Genomic DNA, 26,053 nt, shown 5'->3' with positions numbered 1-26,053 from the left:
CGACGACAAGGACTAGTGCAACAGAGTAAGACACCGCTGTGCCTTCCAAACATGATTAATGCCTTTTAATATCCTGGGGTGGGTGATAGGATAATGGAGGAATGATGAGAAAGTGGCAGTGGAATGATGCCTTCACATACGTGGGTGGCTGGAAAGGGAGTGGCTGCATGATGGAGGAGCTGTTCTCTCCGGGGTACAAGGGATGCAGCAGGATCCTCTCTACATGTCAGCTGAAGGCCTATATTAACATTTGTGTTTGTTAGTGTTAAAGCACCACCCCACACTAATTTATCTCTTTAAAAGAAATGCCACAGATATTCCTGTGTAAAAGGGAGAGTAGGTCCCACTCATTTCCTCCAGTCCTAAAGTGTCTGATGAATGCCATTTCTAAGAACAGCCTCTGCATTGAAATACAATACACTAGGAGATCGAAGAAGATGCCAACATTTTTGATTGGCAAATAAATTCAGATGTACAGCATATATTAAACAAAAGTAAAAAATATACAGTATATTGGTTAAATATATTCTTAAAGCAAGCCTATGCTTTGCCCAGTCAATGCCCCCAGTTTTTTTAAAGTGGAATGCTGCAGGGAGGAAGCATCGACCATGGCTGAGCCAAGGGAACTGTTGTCCAGCACTCCATGACACAGGGGAACCGAAACTGCAGGATCACGTGACCAGATTTTTTTTTATATATATATATATATATATATATATATATGAAGAAGGTAAGCATACACATTTTTTTTTTTTTTACACAGGGTAGGCAGAACAGGTAGAAGGAAGAGTAGGGAACATTTTTTTTAAGAGAGTTAGTATTAGGATTTAATTCCACTTTAATATAAAGCCCTATAGCGGGGGTTGGGAAGCTGTTGACTGCGATCGACCAAAGGGAGCCGACAGGTGGATCGTGACCACAGCTCTACTGCCCCCCAGCCTCCGCCACTCTCATGTTCTCTGCATATTGGAGAGCGGGAGGCATCATAGTTCCGTTTGGCGGGCGTGAGCTGCCTCAGTAATTGGTTGCTAGGCGGTCCTAGAAAACAATCACTAGCTTATTATGCAATTTTAACCCCCGGGAGCTGCCGCTTCCGCCTTTTACCCAGCGCTATGCAGTCTCCTGATCTCCGCTCTGCTGTACACAGGCTGGCAGGTAGGAAGTGCTACCTACACAGTGCTGTGTGTATATTTGGGGGGGGGGGGGGGGGGTTGGGGCTAGGCTGATGATGTGAAGGGGAAAGGGGGGAAAGGGGACAAAGGAGACACTGTTGGAGGGGGGACAGTGGACACTACGGGGGGCGGTTGTGATCAAACAGAGGATACTGCTTTGGGGGATGGGGAGGCAGAGGACACTGCTTTTAGGAGGCAGAGGAAACTTTGTGGTGGGCAGAGGACACTATAAGGGGGGGGGGGGTTGAGGGGGGGCAGAGGACACTGTATTGGGAGGTACAGGACACTAATAGGGGGGTGAGGATAGAGGACACTACAGTGGGTGGGGGAGGGGGTTATGTGAAGGGGTGGAGGACACTGCATTGGAGGGTACAGGATACTACTGTGGGGGGAGGGGGGCAGAGGACACTATAGTGGTAGGGTGACGTGAAGGGGGGAGATGACACTGCGCTGGGGGGACGGAGACGGAAAACTACTGTGGAGGGCAGAGGATACAACAGTTGGGGGTGATGTAAAGGGGGCAGAGGACACTACTGTGGGGGGTGATTTCAAGGGGGGCATAGAATACTACTGTGGAAAATGACGTGAACAGGGGCAGGGGACACTACTGTGACACACCATGTGTTCTTCATGCCACCTTGTTTTTTGGAAGCTTGATAGTTTTTTTTTTTTTTTTTTTTAAGGTTGCCGCCTAGTTAATCCAGATCTCATCCTCTGAAAGGTTGCCTACCCCTGCCCTATAGCCTATACCTACCCTTCCATTCTCTGCCGCACTCATCATCAGGGATGGAAACAATTACCCCAGTATGTTTGGGTATATAGGGGCACAAGACTCACTCGGTGTGTCAGTACTGGGACAGTCAAGGTACATAGCTGTGTAAGCTACTACACAGACTCAATGCTTACACAATGACATTTCTTTAGCTCTGGCAGTTGAATGGAACAGCATGGAAGCAAAAGGAAGGATATTAACTGCTGGCTGCATAATAGTGAACCTGTCCCTTTGCCCTGCAACCACTGTGTACCCAACTCATAACACTCATTGCTTCCAATTATGGGCGAGCATGCAACCTCCTCCCATGATGCAGTACTTGGGAATGGTGGCCAATGGTTAGGTCTCTGGAAGGTCAGATGATGGAAAAGGCGATTTCTCTGTCATCCATGAGTTCTGACACAAGCCAAAACCGGGTATCATGGTGGTAGTCCGGACAGAGGAAGGAGCAGCGAGGAAGCACTGGACAAGTTTTAACAGTGACTTGTGAACACCCTGTGCAACCCCATATCTCAGGTTTAAACAGCAGAATAAAAACTAGATTTTTTTTTTTTTTTTTTACTGCAAGTGCATTATACCGAATGTAAATAAGCTGTATTTAAAAAGACAATTAGCTAGAATATAATATCTTAAATATCTGAGATTTAAATTTCTGTCCAAGATTAAAAAATATTATAAGTATATTTTATTTTAATACTGCTTATAAATAAAGTAACATGCATTTAAGGTCACTCAGAGTTCTGAAACGAGAAGATTCATGCTGGAGGCTATAATTTGAAAGGTCAGTCCACCCATGGCAGATAATTCAGTTTTTGGCAGAAGCTGCCAACTTGAATCACCTACTGACTTTTTTTTCTTTTTAATACACAAAAACAGTGGACAGATCTAAAACTCAACCAGTTCTTTCATGTACCTACCCTGCTTAGGAGTCTTACTCCTCATAATAGAAGAAATTAAATATCACTTCTGTATTCCCTAAAAGTGAAGTAAAAAAAATAACAGAAAATCTGAAATGCCCTCTACATGGAAGAGGGAGATGGGTATACAGGGGGACTCAGAGGTCAGGTAATCGCACTTCCAGAGGAGCAAGAAAAAAAAAAAAAAAGGATCCATCACAAAACAAAGTACAGTAAAACCTTGGATTGCGAGCATAATTCGTTCTGGAAGCATGCTTGTAATCCAGAGCACTCTTATATCAAAGCGAATTTCTCCATAAGAAATAATGGAAACTCAGATGATTTGTTCCACAAGTCCTTCAGTTTATAGTCTATTTACAAAGATTATAGCAATGTGATAGGTTGTGTAACCATAAAATGTCCATCCACATTATGCAGCCTTCCCAAGGGGATTAGAAGCTAAATCTAGCAGAGCTACAGAATATAAGAGAAATGAGAGGCGCCTCTAAGTGTAGCAATATGGTTACATTTAATGAAGGTTCAACATTTAGCAACTCACATGGTTGATGATTAAAATAGGCACATCTAAGTATGCAGGCATCCGGGGTAAAGCTGTCCACATAGACCATCCTCTGCACCGCCGGCTCTCACCACTGTCAGTCTGCAATCGTGACCGGGAAGAATAGCCTGCAGTAGAGCGATCTTAAAGTGAGGCTTTGACTCACTCGTGGAGTGCAGTGGGGAAGGGATGATGAAGATGGCAGTGCAGAGGACGGTCTATGTGGACAGCTTTACCCCAGATGCCGGCATACTTAGATGTGCCTGTTTTAATCATCAACCATGTGAGTTGCTAAATATTGAACCTTCATTAAATGTAACCATATTGCTACTCTTTAGAGGCTCCTCTCTTCTTTTTAATACATGATGCTACTTGTATATCAAGACATCGCTTGTATATCAAGTCAAAATGTATTTAAAAAATGTGCTCGTCTTGCAAAGCGCTCGCAAACCAAAGTTTTACTGTATATGTTTTAGGTTGACTAAAAAATCCTTTTTATGGGTCAGTTCACTTAAAATTAAAGGCTAGGTTCACAAAAAAAAAAAAAAAAAAAAAAGAAAAACTACATATCTCTATATCTATCCATCTATCCATCCATCCATCCATCCATCCATATACATATAGGCATATCCCGTTTTAAGTACACTCACTTTACATACACTTGCGAGTATGGACACAGCCTGGTCAGCTTGGCATGGCACTACTCCCGGTTTTTAACATTGGCGTCTATAAGAAATCTTGATCAGCTTGACATAGCACTGCTCCCAAACCATAAGTGACAGGGATCCCAAACTTAGGGAACACCCAGGACCATAACATATCCTATTTGTTGCTGGCCAGATTGCCTAGGTAATCTACCATGTCATAGTCCTGGATCCCCTTAACATGCTCCCCAAGCTTGGTGTCCTTGTCACGTATGGTTTGGGAGCAGTGCCGTGTCAAGCTGACCAAGGTTTCCTATGGAGCTAGTGTATTTACATACATTGAGAAAAGAAAAAAGGTATTGCTACACTTTAAGTACATTTTTGTCTTACATACATTCTCTGGTCCCATTGTGTACTTAAAAGTGGGGTATGCTTGTATATAAATACATGACCATATTTTTGCAGGAAGAAAACGTGCATTTATTATTTTTTTACCCAGAAGTCTGCAAAGCATTGCCAGGCTCCCGCAAAGGTTTCCTACAGCTTCCTGCCCATACAGAGGTACAGGTTTACAGTTGGAGATCTGGAGTAAGTGTCAATGGACTATGACTGTGATGATTACTGCACTTGTATTCTACCAAGAGCTACAAGTCCATCTGCCGTGGTGGCAGATCTATGTGACTGAATGGCGTAAAAACTAGGGATGCACCGAAATGAAAATTCTGGGCCGAAACCGAAAATGCAGGATGCCCTTTGCCCGAAAACCGAAAATGACTTTTTCCCCCAAATAATTTTAAAATAGATAGAAGAGGGGCATACACCAAAAACAGGCAGCGACGTACACCTATCGCTGCCACCCTGTCACAGTATATGTACTGTGACGGGTTGGCAAGAGGTTAATTACCAATGGTATTAGTATTATGCAGCATGAGGGGGTTAATGTATTGCCACTGCTGGTCACTGATGCATTAGTGACCGACCAGTGGCAGTTAATTAACCCCTTTGTGCTGCATTAGTGCAACCAGTATCAGTGTTAATTAACACTGGTTGCACTAATGCAGCACAAAGGGGTTAATTAACTGCCACTGGTTGGTCACTAATGCATCAGTGACCAGCAGTGGCAATACATTAACCCCCTCATGCTGCATAATACTAATACCATTGGTAAGCTCGCCTCAGCTCCCCCCCCACTGCCTCAGCGTCCCCCTCGGCAGTACACCCAACCCCCCTCCCCCCTGCCTCAACGTCCCTCCCCATGCCAAGGATGCAATCTCCTTACTGTCACTCTGCTCCTCCGGTGTCCTTCATTCAAAAGACGCGCCTCTGGCTGGCGGCCCGCCTCCCTGTGATGTCACTACTACTGCGATCTGTCCATGAATGAACTAACACAACAGGCGGGAGGGCGGTCGAGCGGCCGCTAATAGCTATAACTATGTGAGCCTTCACTTAACTGCACTTCACTTCACTTCCCTGTCGTCAGCGGCACGATGTACATGAATGAACTGACACTCCGGGCGGGAGGGCGGGGGGAGTGGCCGCTAATAACTATAACTATGTGAGCGATTCACTTCCCTGTCAGAGGAGATACCCGCATGACAGGGAAGTGAAGCGCTCACATAGTTATAGCTATTAGCAGCCGCTCGCCCACCCTCCCACCCGGTGTGTTAGTTCATTCATACACATCGTAGCAGTAGGGACATCATTGAGAGGCGGGTGGCCGACCAGAGGTGGGACTTTTCAAACCTGCGCTGCGCCCTCCTCCTTCCTCACGGCGGCCATTCATTTCGGCATTTTTAACCTATTTTCGGCCGAAATGGGATAGGCCCATTTTCAGCCGAAAATTTCGGTGCATCCCTAGTAAAAACCCTCCATACTGCCATGCTGTGGGTTTGGGGGAAGTTTAGCTTAGCAACATGTTACACCCTAAAAATGGGTGTAACACATTGAAAAGGTGGCGTATTTTCATTAGAGAAGTCCGATGGCATCTTGTATTACATGGATACTCTTCACAGGGAAATCTCCCTCACAGAATTATTATTATTGCTATTATTATACAGCATTTATGTAGAGCCAACAGTTTACACAGTGCTTTACAATATAAAAGGGAGACAATACAGTTACAACACAAAATACAAAATACAAAAGGATTAAGAAGGCCCTGCTCAGAAGAGCTTACAATCTAAAAGGGTGGCCCAGGTGGTACAAAAGGCTGTAACTGTGGGGAATGAGCTGATGAAAGAGCTAAAAGATTAGTTGGAGGAGTGATAGGCTTCTCTGAAAAGATGAGTTTTCTGGGATAGCCTGAAGGCAGCTAGAGTAGGAGATAGCAGATTTGGAGATAATCTCCAATTCTGTTTCTGCCAACCTTGCCGCCATGGATGATCCTGCCCATCTATCTGTTTCAGCACCTCATCGCATTCTCCAAAAAATAAGAACTGGCTACGTACTATTTAGCAGAATCGTTAAGCTGATATTCTCTGGATCGGTTGAAGCATTCCTGGATTCCAGAATCTGCCCAAAGTCTCATCATAGCCGAGAGCAATTCAGGAGAGAAAGGTTCTGTATCTTCCATGCGACTCACCACATCACACACCATTTTAGCATCTGCCTGCAAAAGACAGAAAAAAAAAATGCAAGTTAGATAAGATATCACCCAAGGAGTTAGACTCTGCTCCCCCTTACCTTAGCACCTTTCTCTGATTATATGTACAGGTACTAACCACTGCTAAAACTATGGAAAAGATGGACTACAAAAATAATTGTTTTAGACTGGGATTGGTTAAATCAGCTACAATGGAAACTATTTTTTTTTTATTGTTACCACACAGGTGCACTTACTGTATAAAATACCACTACAGGAAAAGATTAATCTACTGCAGACACAGAGATTGCATATTACCTTGATGGAAACCTAGGCAATTCAAGCTAAGCATGCAATTAAAAAGTGCAAACTAGGTGGTTATCTTCAAAAAAAAAAAAAAACATGCCAACATCATCAGGAGATCCATTGGATTACCCAGCTGAAGTTATATAACTTACGACTGTTTATGGAGGTTGGTCATTACATTAAATGACAAATAGGAGGGGTGGACGAGGCCAAGCTTGACTTAGAGGAAAATTTTGAAAGTTGCATATCATTTCAGCTGTATTTAGCTCTAGAGCTCCTAATGGTTTTTACATTGCGTTTTTTTTTTTACTGACTGTAAGCTATACGTATGCACTTTATTTTAATAATATTCTTAGCTTGAATTTTCCAAGTTTGTGATAGATTTAATTTAAAGTCATTGAATTGGTGTAGGTTAAAGATTAGGACTGGGTTGAGGGGTTGGATTCAGGCTAAAAGGTTAGGTTTAGGTGCCAGTTGAGGGGGAAGGCTGAGGGTTTAAAAAAAAAAAAAAAACTATTGGAGTGCACCTAAAACTGTTAAAACTGTTATTGCACTAATATGCTTATCAGCTGCTGTGTTCAGAGATTATTTATTGGAATGTTTTCTATCCAATAGGCTTTCACGTTACAAGAAAGTGGCAAAAGTGTTTTAATTGTGAGTTTTCCCTTAAACTTACGGCTGCAGCAAACCTGACTTCAAATGAAGGTAGACTAATTCAAATATAAAAGATGTTGCGCTGTAATTTCCCTATGAACAGCTTGCCTGTTGCATCTGGAAAATTATCACCCAAACTGGCCAAACATTGCCCAATAGGGTGATCATCCCATGTCTAGGGCCATCAGTAGCTGTATTAGGTTTACTTCCTCTCCAAGTTCTGGATTTATCTAGACCTGATCTGAAAATTTTTCTCATCGGAATTTAAGCTACCTGCAACCATTCTGTGTGACATCTAGTTGTTTCCGTGTGTGATACTTCAAATGCAGCAAAATGTGATATAATCAAATCCTCAATATAAAGTGTCACGATTCAAGTATCCAAAGAGCCTCTTTTCTTGATTGTGCTTTCCTTTCAGAGGAGAACAAAAGCCCTTCTGAAACATTACACAACATCCCCTATCAATGAAAACACTAACATATATGAAGTCACATTTTCATGGTCCTTGTTCTCTAGCCTCAGTCGTGTGACAGTTTGACCATAGGGTCTCATAGGCAGAAAATTACTGTGCCAGAAAAACATGGACATTTTAGAAAATCTTCAGTCAGTTTCTAAAACCGCCCATACATTTGAACCATGTATGATAGGCAGGCTGAATGTACCCAAACAACCAGCCTGTCAGATTTTACATGCGATTGTTGCTAGTGGCTGTTAAAGCCGCTAGCGATAATCACTGTGTTCTCCCGGCAGGGATGGCTTCCCTGGCAAAGAGAACACAATGGCTCTGCAAGAGGGACTCCCTCATCAAACACAATGTTGATAGGGGGGGTCTAGCAACTTTTTTTTCCTACAACCCGTAGTTGCAGGAAAGAAAATCGCTCATATATGGCCAGCCTAAGATTTAAAGAATAAACTATTTCAATGCACTTTAGAAAACTCCACTGGCATTCATCATTCAGTGGCTACCCATTAAAGAAAAAATAGTGCTCAATGGAATAACTGTTCTTGATGAAAAGGTCAGAAAGTTTTGTGGGTAAACACCACCGCTGGGCATTTCTGTATGCGAGCAGGATATTCTGGTATCTGTACCTAACAGTTGAAGGGTCTCATGAATCCATCTTGTCTGCATGTCCAGACATATTTGTAAAAACGCTTAGCAAAGAAATATTGTGGATAGCCCCTTTACAAAATACTACCCACTGTATGCATACAAGAGACATCTAGTTATGTCTCTATATGTGTATATAAAAACCTAAATGTACTCCAACATTTTATTAAAAAACTAGTTTAATTTGAAAAGGCTCTAGGAGAAAAAGGAGTTAAATTACATCACTGCCATAGTAGTTCATTCTATATTATGCCCGTCAGAGCAAAAATGCCTTTGACACCTGACTATGAGGCTTCATTATATCCCAGAGCCCAATTAATTGTGTGTGAGAAGCAACGCACTTATATTTGTCCCACTACAGGGGGCATTTCACGCTGGGCCTAACCTTTAACACAAATCCCCCCTCCCTGGGCACTATGGACATGATTTGCATTTGAAATGTATATCTTTCCTTGGGCCTAATTTTCAGCTTCCTGTCCCCCATGTGCCGTTTTGGAGCCCCTCCTGGTGGAGAACTGGGCCTCGCTATCGGTATGTTAGCTTCTAGAAATAGGAGAGTAGGGGGTGTTTTCATTAAGGGCTCCGAAACAGAAACAACACAAATGGAGGGTAGTTATTCCGACCAAAACTAACAACACTTCTGTATAGAATCCACTCCAACTGATAAGAGCATTTTCATTTGGCGAGACAGCCGCTATTTTCAACCCAAAATTTTTTCCTTTCATTTCTCCACAATGCTTTTCTTTCATTTCTGAATAATTAAGTACACTTAAGAACAAGTGTCTCTACAATATTAAACTTTATTCTGAATGTTTACTTTATGAAGTTCTTCATATTCATATTTACAAATGCTAGAATAAATGAAAAGTAAGGGTGTATTGCTCACTATATTTTACCTTGTTATTTATTCAAGAAATAAAGGGAATTCTGTTGTCATGGGCTACAGAAATAAAAGAACCCAGAGTTTTTAATTGCTTTTGCAATTAATGAAGACTTTCTTTGGCCATGGCTTGATTAAAAAAAGTTTTAAGTGGCTCTTGAAACATGAAGAGTGCTGGAAAACTCTTAATAGGTAATACACTTTACTCCAGCGACAATCGCCTTTCTGATCAGGTAAGAGATTATGCCAGGATTATCTTGTTGATCAATTTCTAAAAGGATCCTGAGGAGGCCTTCCTCCGTAGACCCATTGACAACATCCCTGGTCATAGCTGTATTGCTTATAACCTATATTCGCAGCTACCAAACAAACCAAGGCCCAAGCATGGAAATCTCCATCTCTTGATTTCCTAGAAGTCAAAAGCCATACACAAGCCAAATTTAATTAAGAATAATTAACCTAATAGAAGATTTTCATGATAAACTACCTATTCATTTCGGCGCCATGGTTTGATTACTCCCCCATCTCACAGCAGACAGTCTCCATCTCTGGGACCCTGACTTGCCTCTCTACTTTGAACAAATCCTTACTCTTTCCCATTTATAAACCTTTCAGAGCTAAAATTGCAACCTCCGAGGACCCTTCCTTCACCTATATTACCTCCCATTTCAATCCCCTTTCTCATTCAACAACTGTTCCGAGAGTCACCTTTGCATGCATTTGCATCCTCACTAAAGAACGGCCACAGTAGTGGCCTAAGTCTCCTTGAATACTCCTCTCCTAGCCAAACAGGCTTTTCCAGTGCTTTGGTCACCTTTTTCTTTTTTTTAAGCAGACCTTTTTCTGACATTGGCAATTGTAGGTGCCACATGAAACTAATAAAATATTTACAAAAATGTGAGGAGTGTACTCACTTTTGTGAGATACAGTATAGAATATAAGAAAACATAAGACCAACTGATACAAGGCAAATACAAATAAAACAGTTGACAGGGATGTCATGTCTTAAAAAAAAAGATAAAATCATCAAAATGTAACCCATAGCAAAATCTTTACAGGGTCCCCCGATTCTTTAACCTTCAGCTTCAAGTGGACCTGAACAATGCAAAAAGTGAAGATTTGCTATATTAGTAAAAGCTTGAAATTTGTTTCCTGCGGTCTTAAATTCCTCCAGCAAAATTGAAAGGTACTTTCTAACATGTGCGTGTGCCTAGGCAGTCCAGTTCTGTAGCCTTAACTGTATATCAGCAGTGTGAAATGATCTGTTGTCTCTCTAAAGGTCCGTACACACAATTCGAAAATCGGAGGAAAAATACTGCTTTCGAAGCAATGGTATGAGAATCTGATGGTTAGTACACAGCTTTCGAAAGCCGATCACGACAGTTCATCCGATATTACAAGCACAAACATTTTTCTCATAAGATACCAGTACAATTGTCGTTCGAAAATACCATACAAATACACTATTGTTGAAAATTGTTTTTGTTATCGTGTGTACGGGCCTTTAGTTTCAAGAGATTTGAAATGAGATTTGGTACGATAACTCTTGAACTGCCTTTCCAGAGGGCATACCAAAGAACAAGCTGCATCTGATGATCTGCGGTGCAAAGATCTACTTCCCATTTTCTGTTGAATAACCATATTATAATGGGACTTTACTTCTGTCTCAAATGGTCAACCGCATTCTTACAGGACATCAAAAACTTTATTACAATACTTTTTTATTTAACAATAGTTAAAAAGTATCCCATGAGACAAACTTTATTGTAATAAAGCTTTTTAGGTCATGTAAGAATGCGGTTGAACATTTGAAGCAGATGTAAAGTCCCATTATGACATGGGTATTCAACATTTGTATGAGGGGATGATGCCTCTTTTGGTGGAATATTATGGAAAATACTCCACTCCCATACACATTTTTATTTCAATTATTCTATTATATGTTACTTCTTGAATACTACCCCACTGATCATCAAATCGCCCATCTGTCCCCTACCAAGTTGGCCACCTCCACACAGACACACGGGGAGATTTACTATAACTGATGCACTCAGAATCTGGTGCAGCTGTACATGGTAGCCAATCAGCATCTAACTTCAGCTTGTTAAATTAAGCTTTGGCAATAAAACCTGGAAGCTCATCGGTTTCTATACAGAGCTGCACCAAATCTTGCAAAATTTGCACTCAGGGCTTTCCCCCTAATTTATGAAAAATGCAGCATGCTATTTACCTTTCAAAATGATGCATCTGTGTATTTGATAACTGTATCCAAATTTTCTAATCAGAAATCAAGTATAATACATTCTGGGCTGGCTCCTGTGTATCTGGGCCTTTTATTATTTGGATGATCTGCTATGGGAGTGGTGTACAATGGCATACACACACACACACACGTCAAGGCAGACATTCCGAGTCTGCCGCATTTGGGCTGCGGCTCCCTGACACCCTCAAGTACCGTGCCATGTCTCAGCTGCCCACGTATCCCCGAGTCAGAACGGAGCCAATGCTTCCTGTATAGTTCTGGCTCTGTCCTGTCACAGCCGGAGTTATATCAAATGCACTCCGCCTGTGACAGGAGAGATACAGGAAGCATCGGCTCTGCATGCTTCCTCCAGCGCCGCTCCTCATACTCTGGCGTTGATTTGTCTTAGAGGAGCGAGCATTACCCGCCAGCAGGTAAACCGCAGTGCATCCGTGTGAAAGCAGCCTTAGGCCCCTTTCACATGATCGGTCTGTGCATTAGCATGTGTAAATTGTTGCAATATGTTTTTTACTACATAGTTACGTTCGGTCATAAAATGCCATGTCCTTGTTCATATATGTATGAACAAGGACATAACATTTTTTGGCCGCCTAAGTCACATGTGCTAGGGGTGCAACTAGCCCCCAGCACATAATGGTAAATATCCCAGCATGTGCAGTGTTTCTGACTCCTGCATTTTTCTGTCCTATCAATACAGAATCATCTGCATCGATACGCATATCAGGAAGGAATGCGTCACGATACAGTGCTGTACTGATATTTTGAGTATGACTCTATTTAAAGCCCTGTTCCATGTGCCTCTTTTATAATTTAAGCATCTGCCCCTCCAAAAGTCTCTGCATGGCCCTGCACACACATGACAGTCTGATAAAGTAAAAAAAAAATCTAAACGCTTGGATTGTATTGGAAGTAAGTTACATTGTACAGTATTCCCAAGGCAAAAAGCAATATGATCCTAAAAAAAGGTTATTGAATTAGTCATGAGTGAATGGGCAGGAAAACCAGGTCAATTGGCATACTGCTAATTTTTTTATTCTCTGGGATATATGAAAAAGATTTGTCTGTTCTACAGAGAATCAGACAATTAATGAATCAAGACTGACAGGATTCCTAAATTGCATAATTTTCTGAACATCAGACACATCCACATGCAAATATTCAGAAGAATCAAGGAGTGAATACTGAATAAGACCATTCTCCAGATCTGATCATTATTAGAATGATGACCCCAGTCTGAAGGACAGATAGATTGCGTGTAGTGAAGTCTTACTACTACATCTCAAGGAGGATTGAAATTTGGCCGGTTCCTAACCATTTTGATCCATGTATCGGCAGGTTGGTTGTACTGAAGTCGAACATCCTGCTTCAGCACAACCAGCCTGTTTGGGATTTTTTCCGTTTGATCACTGCTAGTGGCTATAGCTCCAAGCATTGATCATTGTATTCTAATGGCTGGGAAACCGCCTGCTGTCAGAATACAATAGCTCCAAAGGAGGTATTACCCCATCAACAACACTGAATGTGTTGATGGCGGAATTGAAAAATTCTTTACTTCAACCCGTGGTTGAAGGAAAGAAAATTGGTAAATGTATGGTCTGCCTTACTTATGTCATTAGTAATATCTTTACATATATAGTCAGGATCATAGACTGCACCAAAAATGGGAGAGGAAGTTTTTTTTGTACTTGATCACGGTCAGTAGCAGAATGTTGTATAGCAGGGGTCTTCAAACTATGGCCCTCCAGTTGTTCAAGAACTACAATTCATCATGCCTAGCCATGTCTGTGAATGTCAGAGTTCTACAATGCCTCATGGGACGTGTAGTTCCGCAACAGCTGGAGGGCCGTAGTTTGAGGATCCCGGTTGTATAGTATAGCCTTTGATTTGATTAGTACAAAAAAAGTTTGGAGTTTTGCACAGAATGCGTTGGCCAAATTTTATTGCTCCTATATCTAGCTTAGGAAAAGGCTTGGAAACCATGTTTTTTTGTGGATGGCTAAACATAAGGCCGGCCATACACGGTTTGAATCTTGGCCAGTTTAGCAAAAACAGATTCAAACCCTTAATGGGCAGGCTGAATGTACCAAGTTGATCGATCAACTTGGGTACAACCAGCCTGCCAGATTCTCACTATCGCTAGCGGCTGCTATAGATACCCAGACAATAGCTCGGCAGGAGGGATTCCCCTGTCAGCACTGTCTGTGTTGATGGGGGAATCGTGCAAATTTTTCTCCTGCAACCCGAAATTTGCACCATGATCTCTTTGTGCTGCTTACCGACTCTCTTCCTTGAACTGGCCATACATTATACAATTTTCTTATTTAATTTCCTTTAGGTTTACCTTCAACTACATACCATATGTAGTGAAAAGTCCTTCCTGACTGCATACAAGTTTTTTAGGTGTGACCCCATATTAAATGGTTTTGGTAAATCTAAAGAAAAATTGTACAAGAAAATTGTATAAAATGTATGGCCAGCATTCGTTATTCTGTTTCCTATCACTATTTTGTTTACGTATGTTTCCACTTGGTAGACACTGCTTGTATGTTATATTTTATACCAAAACCAATAAAAACTTAAAGAAAAAGGTTGGAGTTTAAGTTATACGGTTTATTGGCTGATTTAAAGAGAACCTATGGTCAAATTAAGAACATTAATGCAGCTTACTGAAATTTAAGGCGGCATTAAACCCAAAACCAAAAATGTAATCTACTGCATCTCCGAAGAGGTCACCGGAAGTGACGAAACGCGTCAGTTTGGAACGCACAGCGTGGTGACGTGTGCCAAAGGTGGAACGCAAGCCGGAAGCTCTCCCGCTAGCGTCCACGCTGATCGGCTTGCGCCGTAACACACGCTCACAGGGGGCCTGAATAGGGCTGCATTCGGGAGGATTGTACCCCGATTTTGTTTGTTTTTTCTGCTTCTTATTTTTCTTTTTTACGTTTGAATTTACCTGCATGTAAATACCTTTTTTACCCAATTGGGAATAAAAGCCTAAAGGATAATACACTATTTGGAGCTCCATTTTTTTCATATCTTTGTCTGGCGAGAGGGGAGAGGAGACAGAGGGGGACCCTATCACTTCACCCATTTTGAAGCAAGCCAAAGAGATCGTTTAGCCTGGAAGGCTACACAAGTTTGATAGGTTATGGTGCTATAAGGCACACATGACCCACAACGTCTGGTAAGTGATTGAATCTTACCTTTGTCACAGGATTCACCATCGCGCTGAGCACTTGCACTTTTGTTTAGAAGTTTGCACAAGAACTCACTATATTGCACACTTATTGGAATCTTCATTTGGAACTTTTTGCACTAAGGACTCACCTTTTATTTTTATTAATATTGGACATTTTAAAGTTTGGACTTTTTTATGTAACATTGTTCTATGGAATATGAGTCATTAATTTAACACTTTATATACTATGAAATTTTATATATTCAACATTTTTTTTTAGAGCAAGCGCTATAGGTAGCCTTTTAGACTACTCACCTATACAATCTATTGCAGCTTACCAATCATTAGAAGTGGCTGCCGCATCAGTTTTCTTTTCTTAGTGTTTTCCTCCTCCTGTTTTCACCTGGTGGTCTGGCCAGTAACACACCTCCTGTATTAGAGTGCCTACACTCTGAATTAAGGTATACAGGGGCACAGCAAATAGCAGCATTGACAGTCTGGGGGGGGGGGGGGGTAGTGTTAGATATACTAGTAGATTTAAATACACTTAAAAATTGAAGCCAAATTGTAAGCATCCTGCTAATGTTAAATGGTTTGTCTCTTCTCTATAATACATTCTGCTGGAGAGCTTGTTCTGTTGAAAAACAACAGACTTACTGGCCAGATCACTGGCTTAAAAAAAAGAAGAAAGTCTAAAGAAAATTAATGTAGCCATTACATCCAAGAAATGGTACGTTGCAATATAATAAATATTTGCTTTTGGGTTTATTTCCACTTTAAACAGAACCAGTGATGGCATGTACAATGAACGATTAGTGTCCCATGCACTGGGGGCTGATATATTAGGTTAAAATGTTTAGTACTCAATCCCCCCAGAGCAACTGTACCCATGACAGGTACCTGCCAAAAGCCCTGAAAATGCCCCCCATTTCTGCCCCCATGCTTCATTCATAGAGGAGGTACTATTGCTTCCCACAATGAAAATGCTCTATGAATAGAGGCTGGGCGGATAAATGAAAAGACTGCCTCTACCATTTATAGAGTGAGCAAGAAACACAAAATTGAGGAGAAACGAATAAGTTAGCCAAGCGCATTTGATTGCGACTGTACAATCTTCTGTACCAACAAACAGGACTAAATTTTCATTACTTGAGCTTCTAGGTACTTGTCCTTTGTTACCCAAGAAGACACATACACAAATTGCAGTGTAGTTTCGGCCCTAACCCCTATGAGGAGACCAAAAAATATTTGAAAGAAAAAGATGGGGCTTTGCAGGCCAGTGGGAGTAAAAGGATCAGACCAAAAACCAGTTTATAAAACCAAATAACATTTTATTTATACGAGATAAAACGCATGGACCGCCATGCATAGTAAATTTAGATTAACATACAAATGAATAAAATCAAGCAAAATGGGTCATTAGCAACATAGAAATACATCCCGTAGGGGAAACAAGATCAAAGCCTGTGTAGGATGGAGAGTGGGTCTCACGGTGGAATCGGTCAATGTAGGTCCCCAGCAAGCCGACGCGTTTCGCTCAAGGCTTCCTCAGGGCCTGAGAGACCATAACAGACCGGTATTTCTCCTTGTTGATAATGACTCAGATCAGATGACAGGATTGTGGCGGCACAGATACTGTATAAGGATTGCTGCTTCCGTATTTAAGAAATAGATTCAATGTTGGCGTACATATACACTCTATTAATGCTGAGTTCAGAAACTTGGACCCTCGAATACCACAAAAGGAGAGGCTTATATCTCCTCTGATATTATATTCTGGGAGTGGGCGACTCTCTGTATCCTCTCCCTGGTATATTCCACAATGTGAGTACTCAAAATTGAGTCTACAATATCTATTGTCATATGGAGATAGCCTCAAACGTACACGGGTAGGCACATTTTAGATGATATGAAAGGGTGTTATAATTCAGACTTAAAGGTCCCAGGAAAACAGCAGTAAATACCTATTTGTAATGGAATGATAGCTTCAGGCAGGAGAGAACATGGGTATGTCTATCACTCTGTTTGATAGAAGGGGTAATACATCCCGAGCTCCATAAGCCCTCAGTAACTGCAATGTACCGACATCCTGCCTTGAGACACATACCCTTTCAACACCTAAGATCCCCTTCACTCCCTTATGTTTTGTTGTGGTGGGTTATATTTGTTATATTTTATGTGTTACTTTGCGTTCTATAATGCAGCCCACACATTTTTATTGGTGCACCAGTACAAAAAGCAACACTAGCATCCAGAACTGTACTTGTTTAATGCAGATCATGTGTGCTGTGTTTCAATCAGGGCCGGATTAAGGTAGGGGCTATTGGAGCTGCAGCTCCAGGCCCCCAACACTATTTAGGCCCAATGTAAAGTCACTAAGCAGGGATTCTACATTTTACACTAGCGGCCGCCGGCCGGCCGGCCGGCTACCTAATAAGTCCAGACACAACACTTCCTGTCAGCATCATTACTCGCCGCCGCCGCCGCCACCGCCGAAAGGACACTGCCTCCGTGACTGTGACTGAGACTCCAATGCTTATGTGCGGGTGCACTAGTCTACTATGCAGCGTGGTGTGCCGAGGCTGCGCGCTCCTCCTCCCCTACACTTGGGCGGAGCTTCATCCCGGGCGCGATGTGACGTCATCCAGAGACCGGCCCGGGCGTTGGTAAAGTACTGTGCAGTGACTGTGGCCGCAGCCTGAGGAGGAACGAGGAAAGAAGGTCTGGGTCCTGGAAGCAAGCAGAGATACTGGCACTGTCTGTCTGGGCTCTGCCACTCTGGCGCTTAATTGTAAAGCTTCAAGGTAAGCTGAAATTAATATGTGAACTGCAGAATTGGCTAATCTGAAATGTAACTGGTTTAGGAGGGGTGGTGGAAAATGGGGGGGGGGGGGGTTGGTGTTCTAGTGGGGGGGTTGGTGGTCTATTTGGGGGGGTGGTGGTCTAGTGGGGGGGGGGGCGTGGTGGTCTAGTTGGGGGAGGGGGGGTGCTGGTCTAGTGGGGGGGGGGGTGGTGGTGGTCTAGTGATGACTGATGAGGCCTACCCACTAGACACCTAGCAGTGCCCACCATGCAGCTCATCAATGCCACTCTTCAGTGCCCCTCATCAGTGCTGCCTGTCAGTGCCCCTCATCAGTGCTGCCTATCAGTGCCCTCATCAGTGCTGCCTATCAGTGCTCCTCATCAATGCCGCCTATCAGTGCTCCTCATCAATGCCGCCTATCAGTGCCCCTCATCAGTGCCACATATCAGTGCAGCTCACCAGTGCCGCCTATCAGTGCCCATGAGTGTCACCTATAAGTGCCCCCATTCAGTGCCGCCTATCGGTGCTCATCAATGTAGCTCACCAGTCCCACCTATCAGTGCAGCTCATCTGTGCCACCTATTAATGCCCCCATTCAGTGCTCATCAGTGCAGCTCACCAGTGCTGCCTATCAGTGCCCATCTATGTCACCTATCAGTGCCCCCATTCAGTGACCATCAGGGCCGCCTATCTGTGCCCATCAGTGCATCTCACCAGTTCAACCTATCAGTGCAGCTCAGCAGTGCCACCTATTAATGCCCCAAATCAGTGCCCATCAGTGCAGCTCACCAGTGCCACCTATCAATGCAGATCATCAGTGCTGCCTACCAGTGCCAATTCGTTTCACCTATCAGTGCCCATCAGTGCAGCTCACCAGTTCCAGCCATCAGTGCAGCTCATCAGTCCTGCCTATCACTGCCCCTCATCAGTGCCGCCTATCAGTGCCCATCAGTGTCACTTATCAGTGCAGCTCATCAGTGCTGCCTATCAGTGCCAATTAGTGTCACCTATCAGTGCAGCTCACCAGTGCCACCTATCAGTGCAGTTCATCGGTGCCACCTATTAGTGCTCCCATTCAGTGCCCACTAGTGTAGCTCATCATTGCCATCAGAATTGCTTAAATTGGGCTAACTCATTTTTTTTTTTTCAAAAATGTCTGTCTTTTTTCGATGTTTTGCAAAAAAATAAAAAATCCAGTGGTGTTTTAAATACCACCCAAAAAAAAAAAAAAGCTCTGTTTGTGTAAAAAAAAATGACAAAAATGTCAGATGGGTACAGTGTCCCATGACAGCGCTGAAAATAAGCCTGTGCAGGAAGAGGGTGAAGGTGCCTGGGAAGTGGTTGAAGGATAAGTACATCCTTGGGAAGATGTAACATGTTCCCACTCCTGCATGTTCTCCCCGATCCACTGGATCTAGTGACAGCAATCAGAGGATCTTCTCCCAGAACTTACTGTCACTATTTAAAAAAAAAAAAAATAATGTAGTTCCTGTGCGCCATCACTTAGGTTATAGAAAATAATTGGATATGAGGGAATGTTAATCTATGGGGTAGGTGCTCACCTCACACATGTGTCCCCACATAGAAATGATATTTTATAAATAGGTAGTGTACTCCTGTATTAGTTCACTGTGTATTTGTATGTGCATTTATTTTAAAAAAAACCTAACTTATCCTTTACCCCCCCCCCCCCACCAAGAGCCAACCACTCCAGCCAGTTCACATACCATCGATGCTTGGAGTTATTACATAAGCTGGCAACATTGCTGGGTATTATTGCTGCAGAAACTGGCACTAATGCTGGGGGTTATTATTGCTGCTAGCGACACCAACGCTCAAGTTTTTTTTTTTTGCGTAAACTGGCACCAGTGGATTTTATTATTATGGAAACTGCTATTTATGATGGGGATAATATGTTTAAACTGGCACCGATGCTGGGGGATACAATTGCAGAAACTGCCACTGATGCTATTTTTATTGCTGCTACTGACACCAATGCTTTGGGTTGTTATTATGCAAATTGACGTTGTTGCTGATGGTTATTATTGCTGCTGCTGATGTCAATGATGTAGGGTTGTTATTGCATAAACTGGCACTGATGCTTGGGGTTATTATTGCTGCTACTGATACGAATGCTGTCGTTTTATTATTTCCTAAACTGGCACCGATGCTGGGTGGTTATAATTGCATACACTAGCACTAATGCTGGGGGTTATTATTGTGTAAAAGGGCACTTTTTATGAGCCAAACATCATACATTTATATTTAAATTGTTTATATGGTTTATATTTATTTAAAAAATGGTTGTTGCGAATGTTGTATTTATAATGGTTTTATTGAATTAAGTTTTCTATTGTTTACAAAAAAGAAATATGTTCAATATGTTTCTGTTATGGCACTTTATTGGTAATTAAAATATTTAATTTGTTTTAACAAAAAATTGTTTGCGTTTTCATTTTATTTATTTCTATAAAAAGGCCCACCCAAATCCTCAGCACCAGGCCCATGATCCTCTTAATCCGGCCCTGGTTTCAATTTACTATGGTCCATCAGCACCTCAATTCAACTTTAACAAAAAAACATTGTTTTTTTGTAACAACTTATCGGGTTCAGAAAATTAGATTACTGCTCTTCTACGAAGGATGAGAAAAAACAAAAGTGTGACCAACAGGTATAAAAAGGCAAAATAAGCTACTTTTCCTTCGATAGCTAAAAGGCACAGGCCTTCAAGCTTCCCTTCACAAAACAATAGGGTTTTTTATAAACTAGTTTTAGGGAGAAAGAGGAATAAGCTATAGCAACTTGAATTCGGCTTTCATCCCATCATCGCTGTTAAATGCAGATTGCTATGGGCTATTGCAGTTGGTAAACTGCTCTTTGTCATTAAAGTGGACTTGAGCTCAAAATGTATATTTGCTATAGGGAACATCTAGAATCTTTAAAGCTGAATGTCAGTAAAAATTAAAAAAAATAAAAATTGTGAGGATGCACCAGTCCAATAATTTACCTCTAATAAAGAGTAACCTATCTCTTTGCTGGCTGCTGGTTACTGTACAAATCCCCCTTCTGTGAAGTTGGATACTACACACAGAGGCGATCTTCCGATGCCACAGGGATGAGAAGCAGAAGTTGCGACAGTGAAGGATCCCTTTCACCCGCCCTTTTTCCCCTCATTTATTCAACAAACTCCTTGTATATATATATATATATATATATATATATATATATATATATATATATATATATATATATATATATATATATATATATATATATATATATATATATATATACTGTATATCTTAAAAGGCGTTAATTTTAGCATTTTCCAAAAAATACAGCTTCCAGCTATTTCTTGGAACTTGTAGGTTGCAAAACACAAAATAGGACATACATTCACACATTCTCACATACTGGAGATCTGCCAACATTACATTCTGTATGGAGAGATGGAGATACATAATATATTTTGAGGTATAACCCATTCTCAAAGATGACCACCACTCTGTTTAGAGAAGGTAATATGCCTAGAAGCAGGGAGCAGTTCAGTCCAAGGTCCCCAAAACATTGTAAATTTAACAGGACATGGCTCTGACTTCGTAAACAAATTTGTGCTTGGGAAGGGCCTCAACTACCAGTTTTAGAAACATCGTCACAGTGGGGAGATGAATGTCTTTCCAAAGGAGTAAAATTAGTTTCTGTGCGTAAATGCACAGCAGCTGAAGCAGAGTGCTATTCACAATTTGAGGATTGAAGTGCTCATAGGGCCCAGCAACAAGACCACAGTAGTTTTAGGGGCAACGTCCTTGTATAATTTAAACAGAATGCAGGGTGTTCTCTAAATGCATAAAGGGAGATCCTGACATTCATCTACACCCTCTCCTCTTGCCCATTCAAAGAACGCTTTGCATACTGTGATTGGCATCATCCACAAAGAGGGTTCAGAACATGGCAAGTCAATAATAGGGACTAGTTCTTTACCTTCTGCATTTCCTTCATATCCTCTAACTTAGACCATGTTTTTAAAAAAAAAAAAAAAAAGATCCAGCATGTGGTGTAGACTGTACAGTGCAGTTATAAAGCCTTCTTCATATCTGAAGGAGTAAATAACACTCAAATTCTAATATATGGGACTGAAATGAAATGAAAGCTGCAGGCCATTGGCCTGCCATGGAACTAAATACCAAGCCTTTCTGTCCTCGTCACCAGAAAAGCACTTGGGTGCAGACTCAAGAGAAGCTCAATTAATGAGCTTCGTTACCGTGGCAACATTTCATCTCCCAGCCGCCTGAGCCCAGTGGAAGATACGTGTAAAAAATGAATAGGAAAGGAAAAAAAAAAAAAAAAAAAAAACAAGCTCTGAGAAGGAAAATATGAGGAACAGCATCAAATAGAAACCACAAGAAGGGTGTGTACCAGGGATGGGTATGATTCTCTGGCTGTTTCAGACTATAATATATTAAGGAGTTCTACATATCATGGGATTTCTTAAGGCCTGCCAGGTCGACATGCCGTACAGCATGCATTTTTTGTACCATCCATCCAAGTACCGTTCGTCAATTTTGTAAGACTGTATAGACTGAAATTGTATTTCATAACATGAATATTGAAATAAAGATTAAATGGTGACGTATGATTACACAGCTTTTGTAATAACTAGTGAGTAGAATTTTAACCAGGAAAAATGCAAACGTATGAAACCCTTTCTATAGACCAGTTTTTTTGCACAATAGTGCAAGGGGTTCCCACTTTTCTTTCTAAAAATGAAAGTCTGCCTATTTAGACACTAGCACACATACAATGCAGATAAAATGCTGAATGTGATAACACAGAGCCTTCTAAAGAAGAGATTTTCATTTAGTTTACTGAGAAAGCCATCCAAAGAGAAGACAGACAAAGCTAGCTCTTTTTCAGAGGATGTCATTTTTGAATTCTTGCCCAACATGCTGGTTATTGGTATCAATTCATCAAAATAAAAATGGGATTTTTGACTTATCGTAAAATCCATTTCTCTGATGTTCATTGACCTGATCTTCATAGCCATTGGATTATACTGCCCCCTACAGGAAAAGGACACTAGGCAGAAAAACCTGCATCACTGAAGCCTGATGACGGAAGGCCAAGGAGGCACTGAACGCCCGAGTAGAGTGCGCCTTAAGGAAAGGAGGAACCTGATCCTTGATGGAATAGGTCTGAAACACCATCTGTCTGATCCATCTGGAAATGATCGCAGAGGAAGCGGACAACCCATTCTGAGACCCATCCGTGAGCACAAATAATGAGTCTGACTTTCTAAAAGAATCCGTAGGTGCCAGGTACACCCTAATTGCCTGGACGACATCCAAGGCATGCAAGGCAATTTCCTTCTGATGTTTCAGCCTGGGACACAGGGAAGGCAACACAATGTCTTTGATCAAATGAAAATCAGAGACGTACAGGGGCGAGGAACCACCTCATCTCTGTGAATCACCAAGTAAGGTGAATGAGGGGATAATGCAGCCAGTTCCGATACCCTGTGCACAGAGGAGATAGCAACCTAAAATGCTATCTTTTAAAACAACGTAAGCAAGGGAATCTCCCGAAGATTCTCAAAAGAAGGCTTCTGGAGGACTGAAAGCACCAAATTGAAGTCCCAAGGCGGCAACATGGACCGCACTGAAGGAACCAAATGTTAAACACCCCGCAGAAAGGTACGCACCAGGTAGTGTGTGGCCAAGGGTCATTGGAAGAAGACTGCCAAAGCCGACACCTGACCTTTGATGGTACTTCAGGCCAATTTTGGAGTTCCAAGAAATTGATCAGTAGTCTGGACTCTTCCAGTGTCCAGATCCCCTGAACAGAATTTTGCAGAGGACGCCTCCTCAGCCAGACAGGCTGGCATCCATGGTGACCACTGTCCAATACAAGGGGAGGATGGATTTGCCCAGCCGAAGCACCGGAGAATGAAGCCACCATTATCAGGGACTCCTTCCTTCCCCAGGCTTAGCTGGATCAGATTATCCAGAGACTGCAGAGTCTTGTCCCATTTGGCCAGAATCTCCCTTTGCAGTATGGAACTGTGCAAACGGAACCGCCTTCAAAAAGGTTTGACACCATCAGGCCCATCACTCGCATGCAATTCCGGAGGGATGACCACCTGCTGCACAGCAGGAGACGAATTGCAACCTGCAATGTCTGGAGTTTGTCCAGAGGAAGGAGCACTCTGGCAAAGGCAGAGTCAGACCCAGATAGTCCAACTTTGTGGACAGAACCAGAGCAGAATTCTAAAAAATTCAGAATCCAGCTGAACTCTTTCAGAGTTTGTATGGTGATTTCTAGGTTTTCCACCAGAGCAGTAGGGGACTCACAGAAGGAGGTTGTCCAAGTAGCCCAGTAACACGATCCACCGTTGGCGTAACAATGATAGCACCAGGGTTAACACTTTTGTGAAGACCTGAGGAGCAGAGGCGAGACCAAAGGGTAATGCCACAAACGGATAATGCGCCTCCCATGGGAAAGTGGAAGAAGCACTGGTGACTGGCACATATTGGAATGTGAACGTAAGCATTCTTGATGTCGATAGAGAGAAGAAAATCCCCCTGATGCAGGGATGCCACCACCGTACAAATGGACTCCATTCTGAACTTCTGCCCCCGCAAAAAAGCAGTTCAGCGCCTTGAGGTCCAGGATTGGACGCACCTTTCCTTCCTTCCTGGGAACTGTAAACATTTTTAATTACAAACCCTGAAAACATTCCGAAGTCGGAACCGGGACAATCACCCCTGAAGTAACAGGTCTTGTACAGCCCCAAACAGACCTTATAAAACGGCCCAGGGACATGTGCAAGTTTGAAGGAAAGAACCTTGCCAGGAAAAGAGTGAAACTCGATCTTTTAGCTGGACCGAACAACTTCGTGGACCCACTTGTCTTTCACCAGGTCCACGGGTCCGAAAACCAACAATACAGCGAGGGCGCACCTGAAGGAGGCTTGACCATGGGTCTGGAGAAGCCCGCTCTCGGCTTGCCAGACCAGGTTCATTTGGATCCTCCAGAAGAGGCCCTGAAAGGCTTTCAGCCCTCGTCAGTCGACCCTGAGGGACGAAAAAATTTCTATTGACCCGAGAAGGAGGGCCCACGTCTATGAAGAGGTTCCTTGTCCTTAGTAGCCTGCGGAAGAAAAGTACTCTTTCCCCCTATGAGACCTTTATTGATTTCATCCAGGATAGCCCCAAACAGGCGATCCCCTTGAAACGGAAGATCAGTCAAGGCCTTTTTAAAAGTCTGATCCGCAGACCAGCACTTAAGCCAAAAGACACGTCGAAGGACCACCGCCGAAACAGAGCCGAGCCACTAGGGAAGCCGCATTCAAAGAGGCATCACAGATAAACTGCAGCACCTGGGCCAGCTGGTCCGCCAGCTCTGAAGGCAGGGGGAGCTGTTCTCCCACCAGGTCACTGCATAAAAGCTTCGTTCACTTGATTAGAGTTCGTGACACCATGGCAAAGGTGAATACCGGTCTCAGTGCTGAACCAGCCAGAGTATACATATTGCGGGCCACAGCCTCCACCGTCCTGTCAGCCGGATCCTTAAAGCGGAGTTCCGGCCACAAAATCGACAGTCGATTTTGGGCCATCCGCTTCCTATTTGTCACCTGAAAAAGAAATGGGTAGATACGGTTTTTTTTTTTTTTACTTGCCTTGTAATTGCAGAAAAATATACTCACCTTTTTTCCACTTCCTCCCTCGGCCGCACGGCCTGCGCCGTCACTTCCGCTTTGCAATGATTCCTGGGAGCTGAACGACATCGCTCCCAGGAATCAATGCGCCTGCACCGACCCCAACGTCAGTGCTGGTTCAGGCGCGTCATACCTTGCTAAACAGCTTCTGGGCATGCCCAGAAGCTGTGCAGGGATGACGCTGCGGCCCCGGAAGTGACGGCGGGGCTGGCGCAGTGCATCGTGGGACCGAAGAGGACGCAGAAGAGGATCGCGCTGGCTTCAAGCTGCCCACACCTGAGATGGCAGCGCTGGAAAAGAAATTTTAAAAGTGAGTATTTCTTCTAAAAGGTAAGTGCGAACCGGGAGTCTTAATAAGGGACTCCTCATAGGGGTAACGCCAGTAAATCACCTAGGGACCCCAAGGGGACACTTTGGTTGTCCCCACTTTTTAGCGACAATTCTGTCAAAATAGGCGGGGAAAGGAAACACCGCTTTGGGTGGCTTGTGAGTGCCAAAGGGAACCTCCATCATCTTCAAGGTC

General features: G+C 42.7%; 1 protein-coding gene across 2 annotated transcripts in view; it reads right to left on the bottom strand.

Annotated features, from left to right (window-relative positions):
- The window catches only part of GNAO1 (G protein subunit alpha o1), a 414,541-nt gene that overhangs the window by 113,289 nt on the left and 275,199 nt on the right, over positions 1 to 26,053 (bottom strand). For both annotated transcript variants that reach the window (XM_082269907.1, XM_082269906.1), the window contains exon 4: positions 6,491 to 6,651. In XM_082269907.1, coding sequence (XP_082126033.1) covers positions 6,491 to 6,651 — 161 coding nt within the window. The remainder of the gene's footprint in view (positions 1 to 6,490; positions 6,652 to 26,053) is intronic.

The sequence above is a fragment of the Pelophylax lessonae genome, assembly GCF_965119305.1.
Source record: "Pelophylax lessonae genome assembly, chromosome: 10".
NCBI lineage: Eukaryota > Metazoa > Chordata > Amphibia > Anura > Ranidae > Pelophylax > Pelophylax lessonae.
The sequence above is the reverse complement of the archived record's forward strand: the minus strand, read 5'-3'. Positions and strand labels throughout refer to the sequence as shown.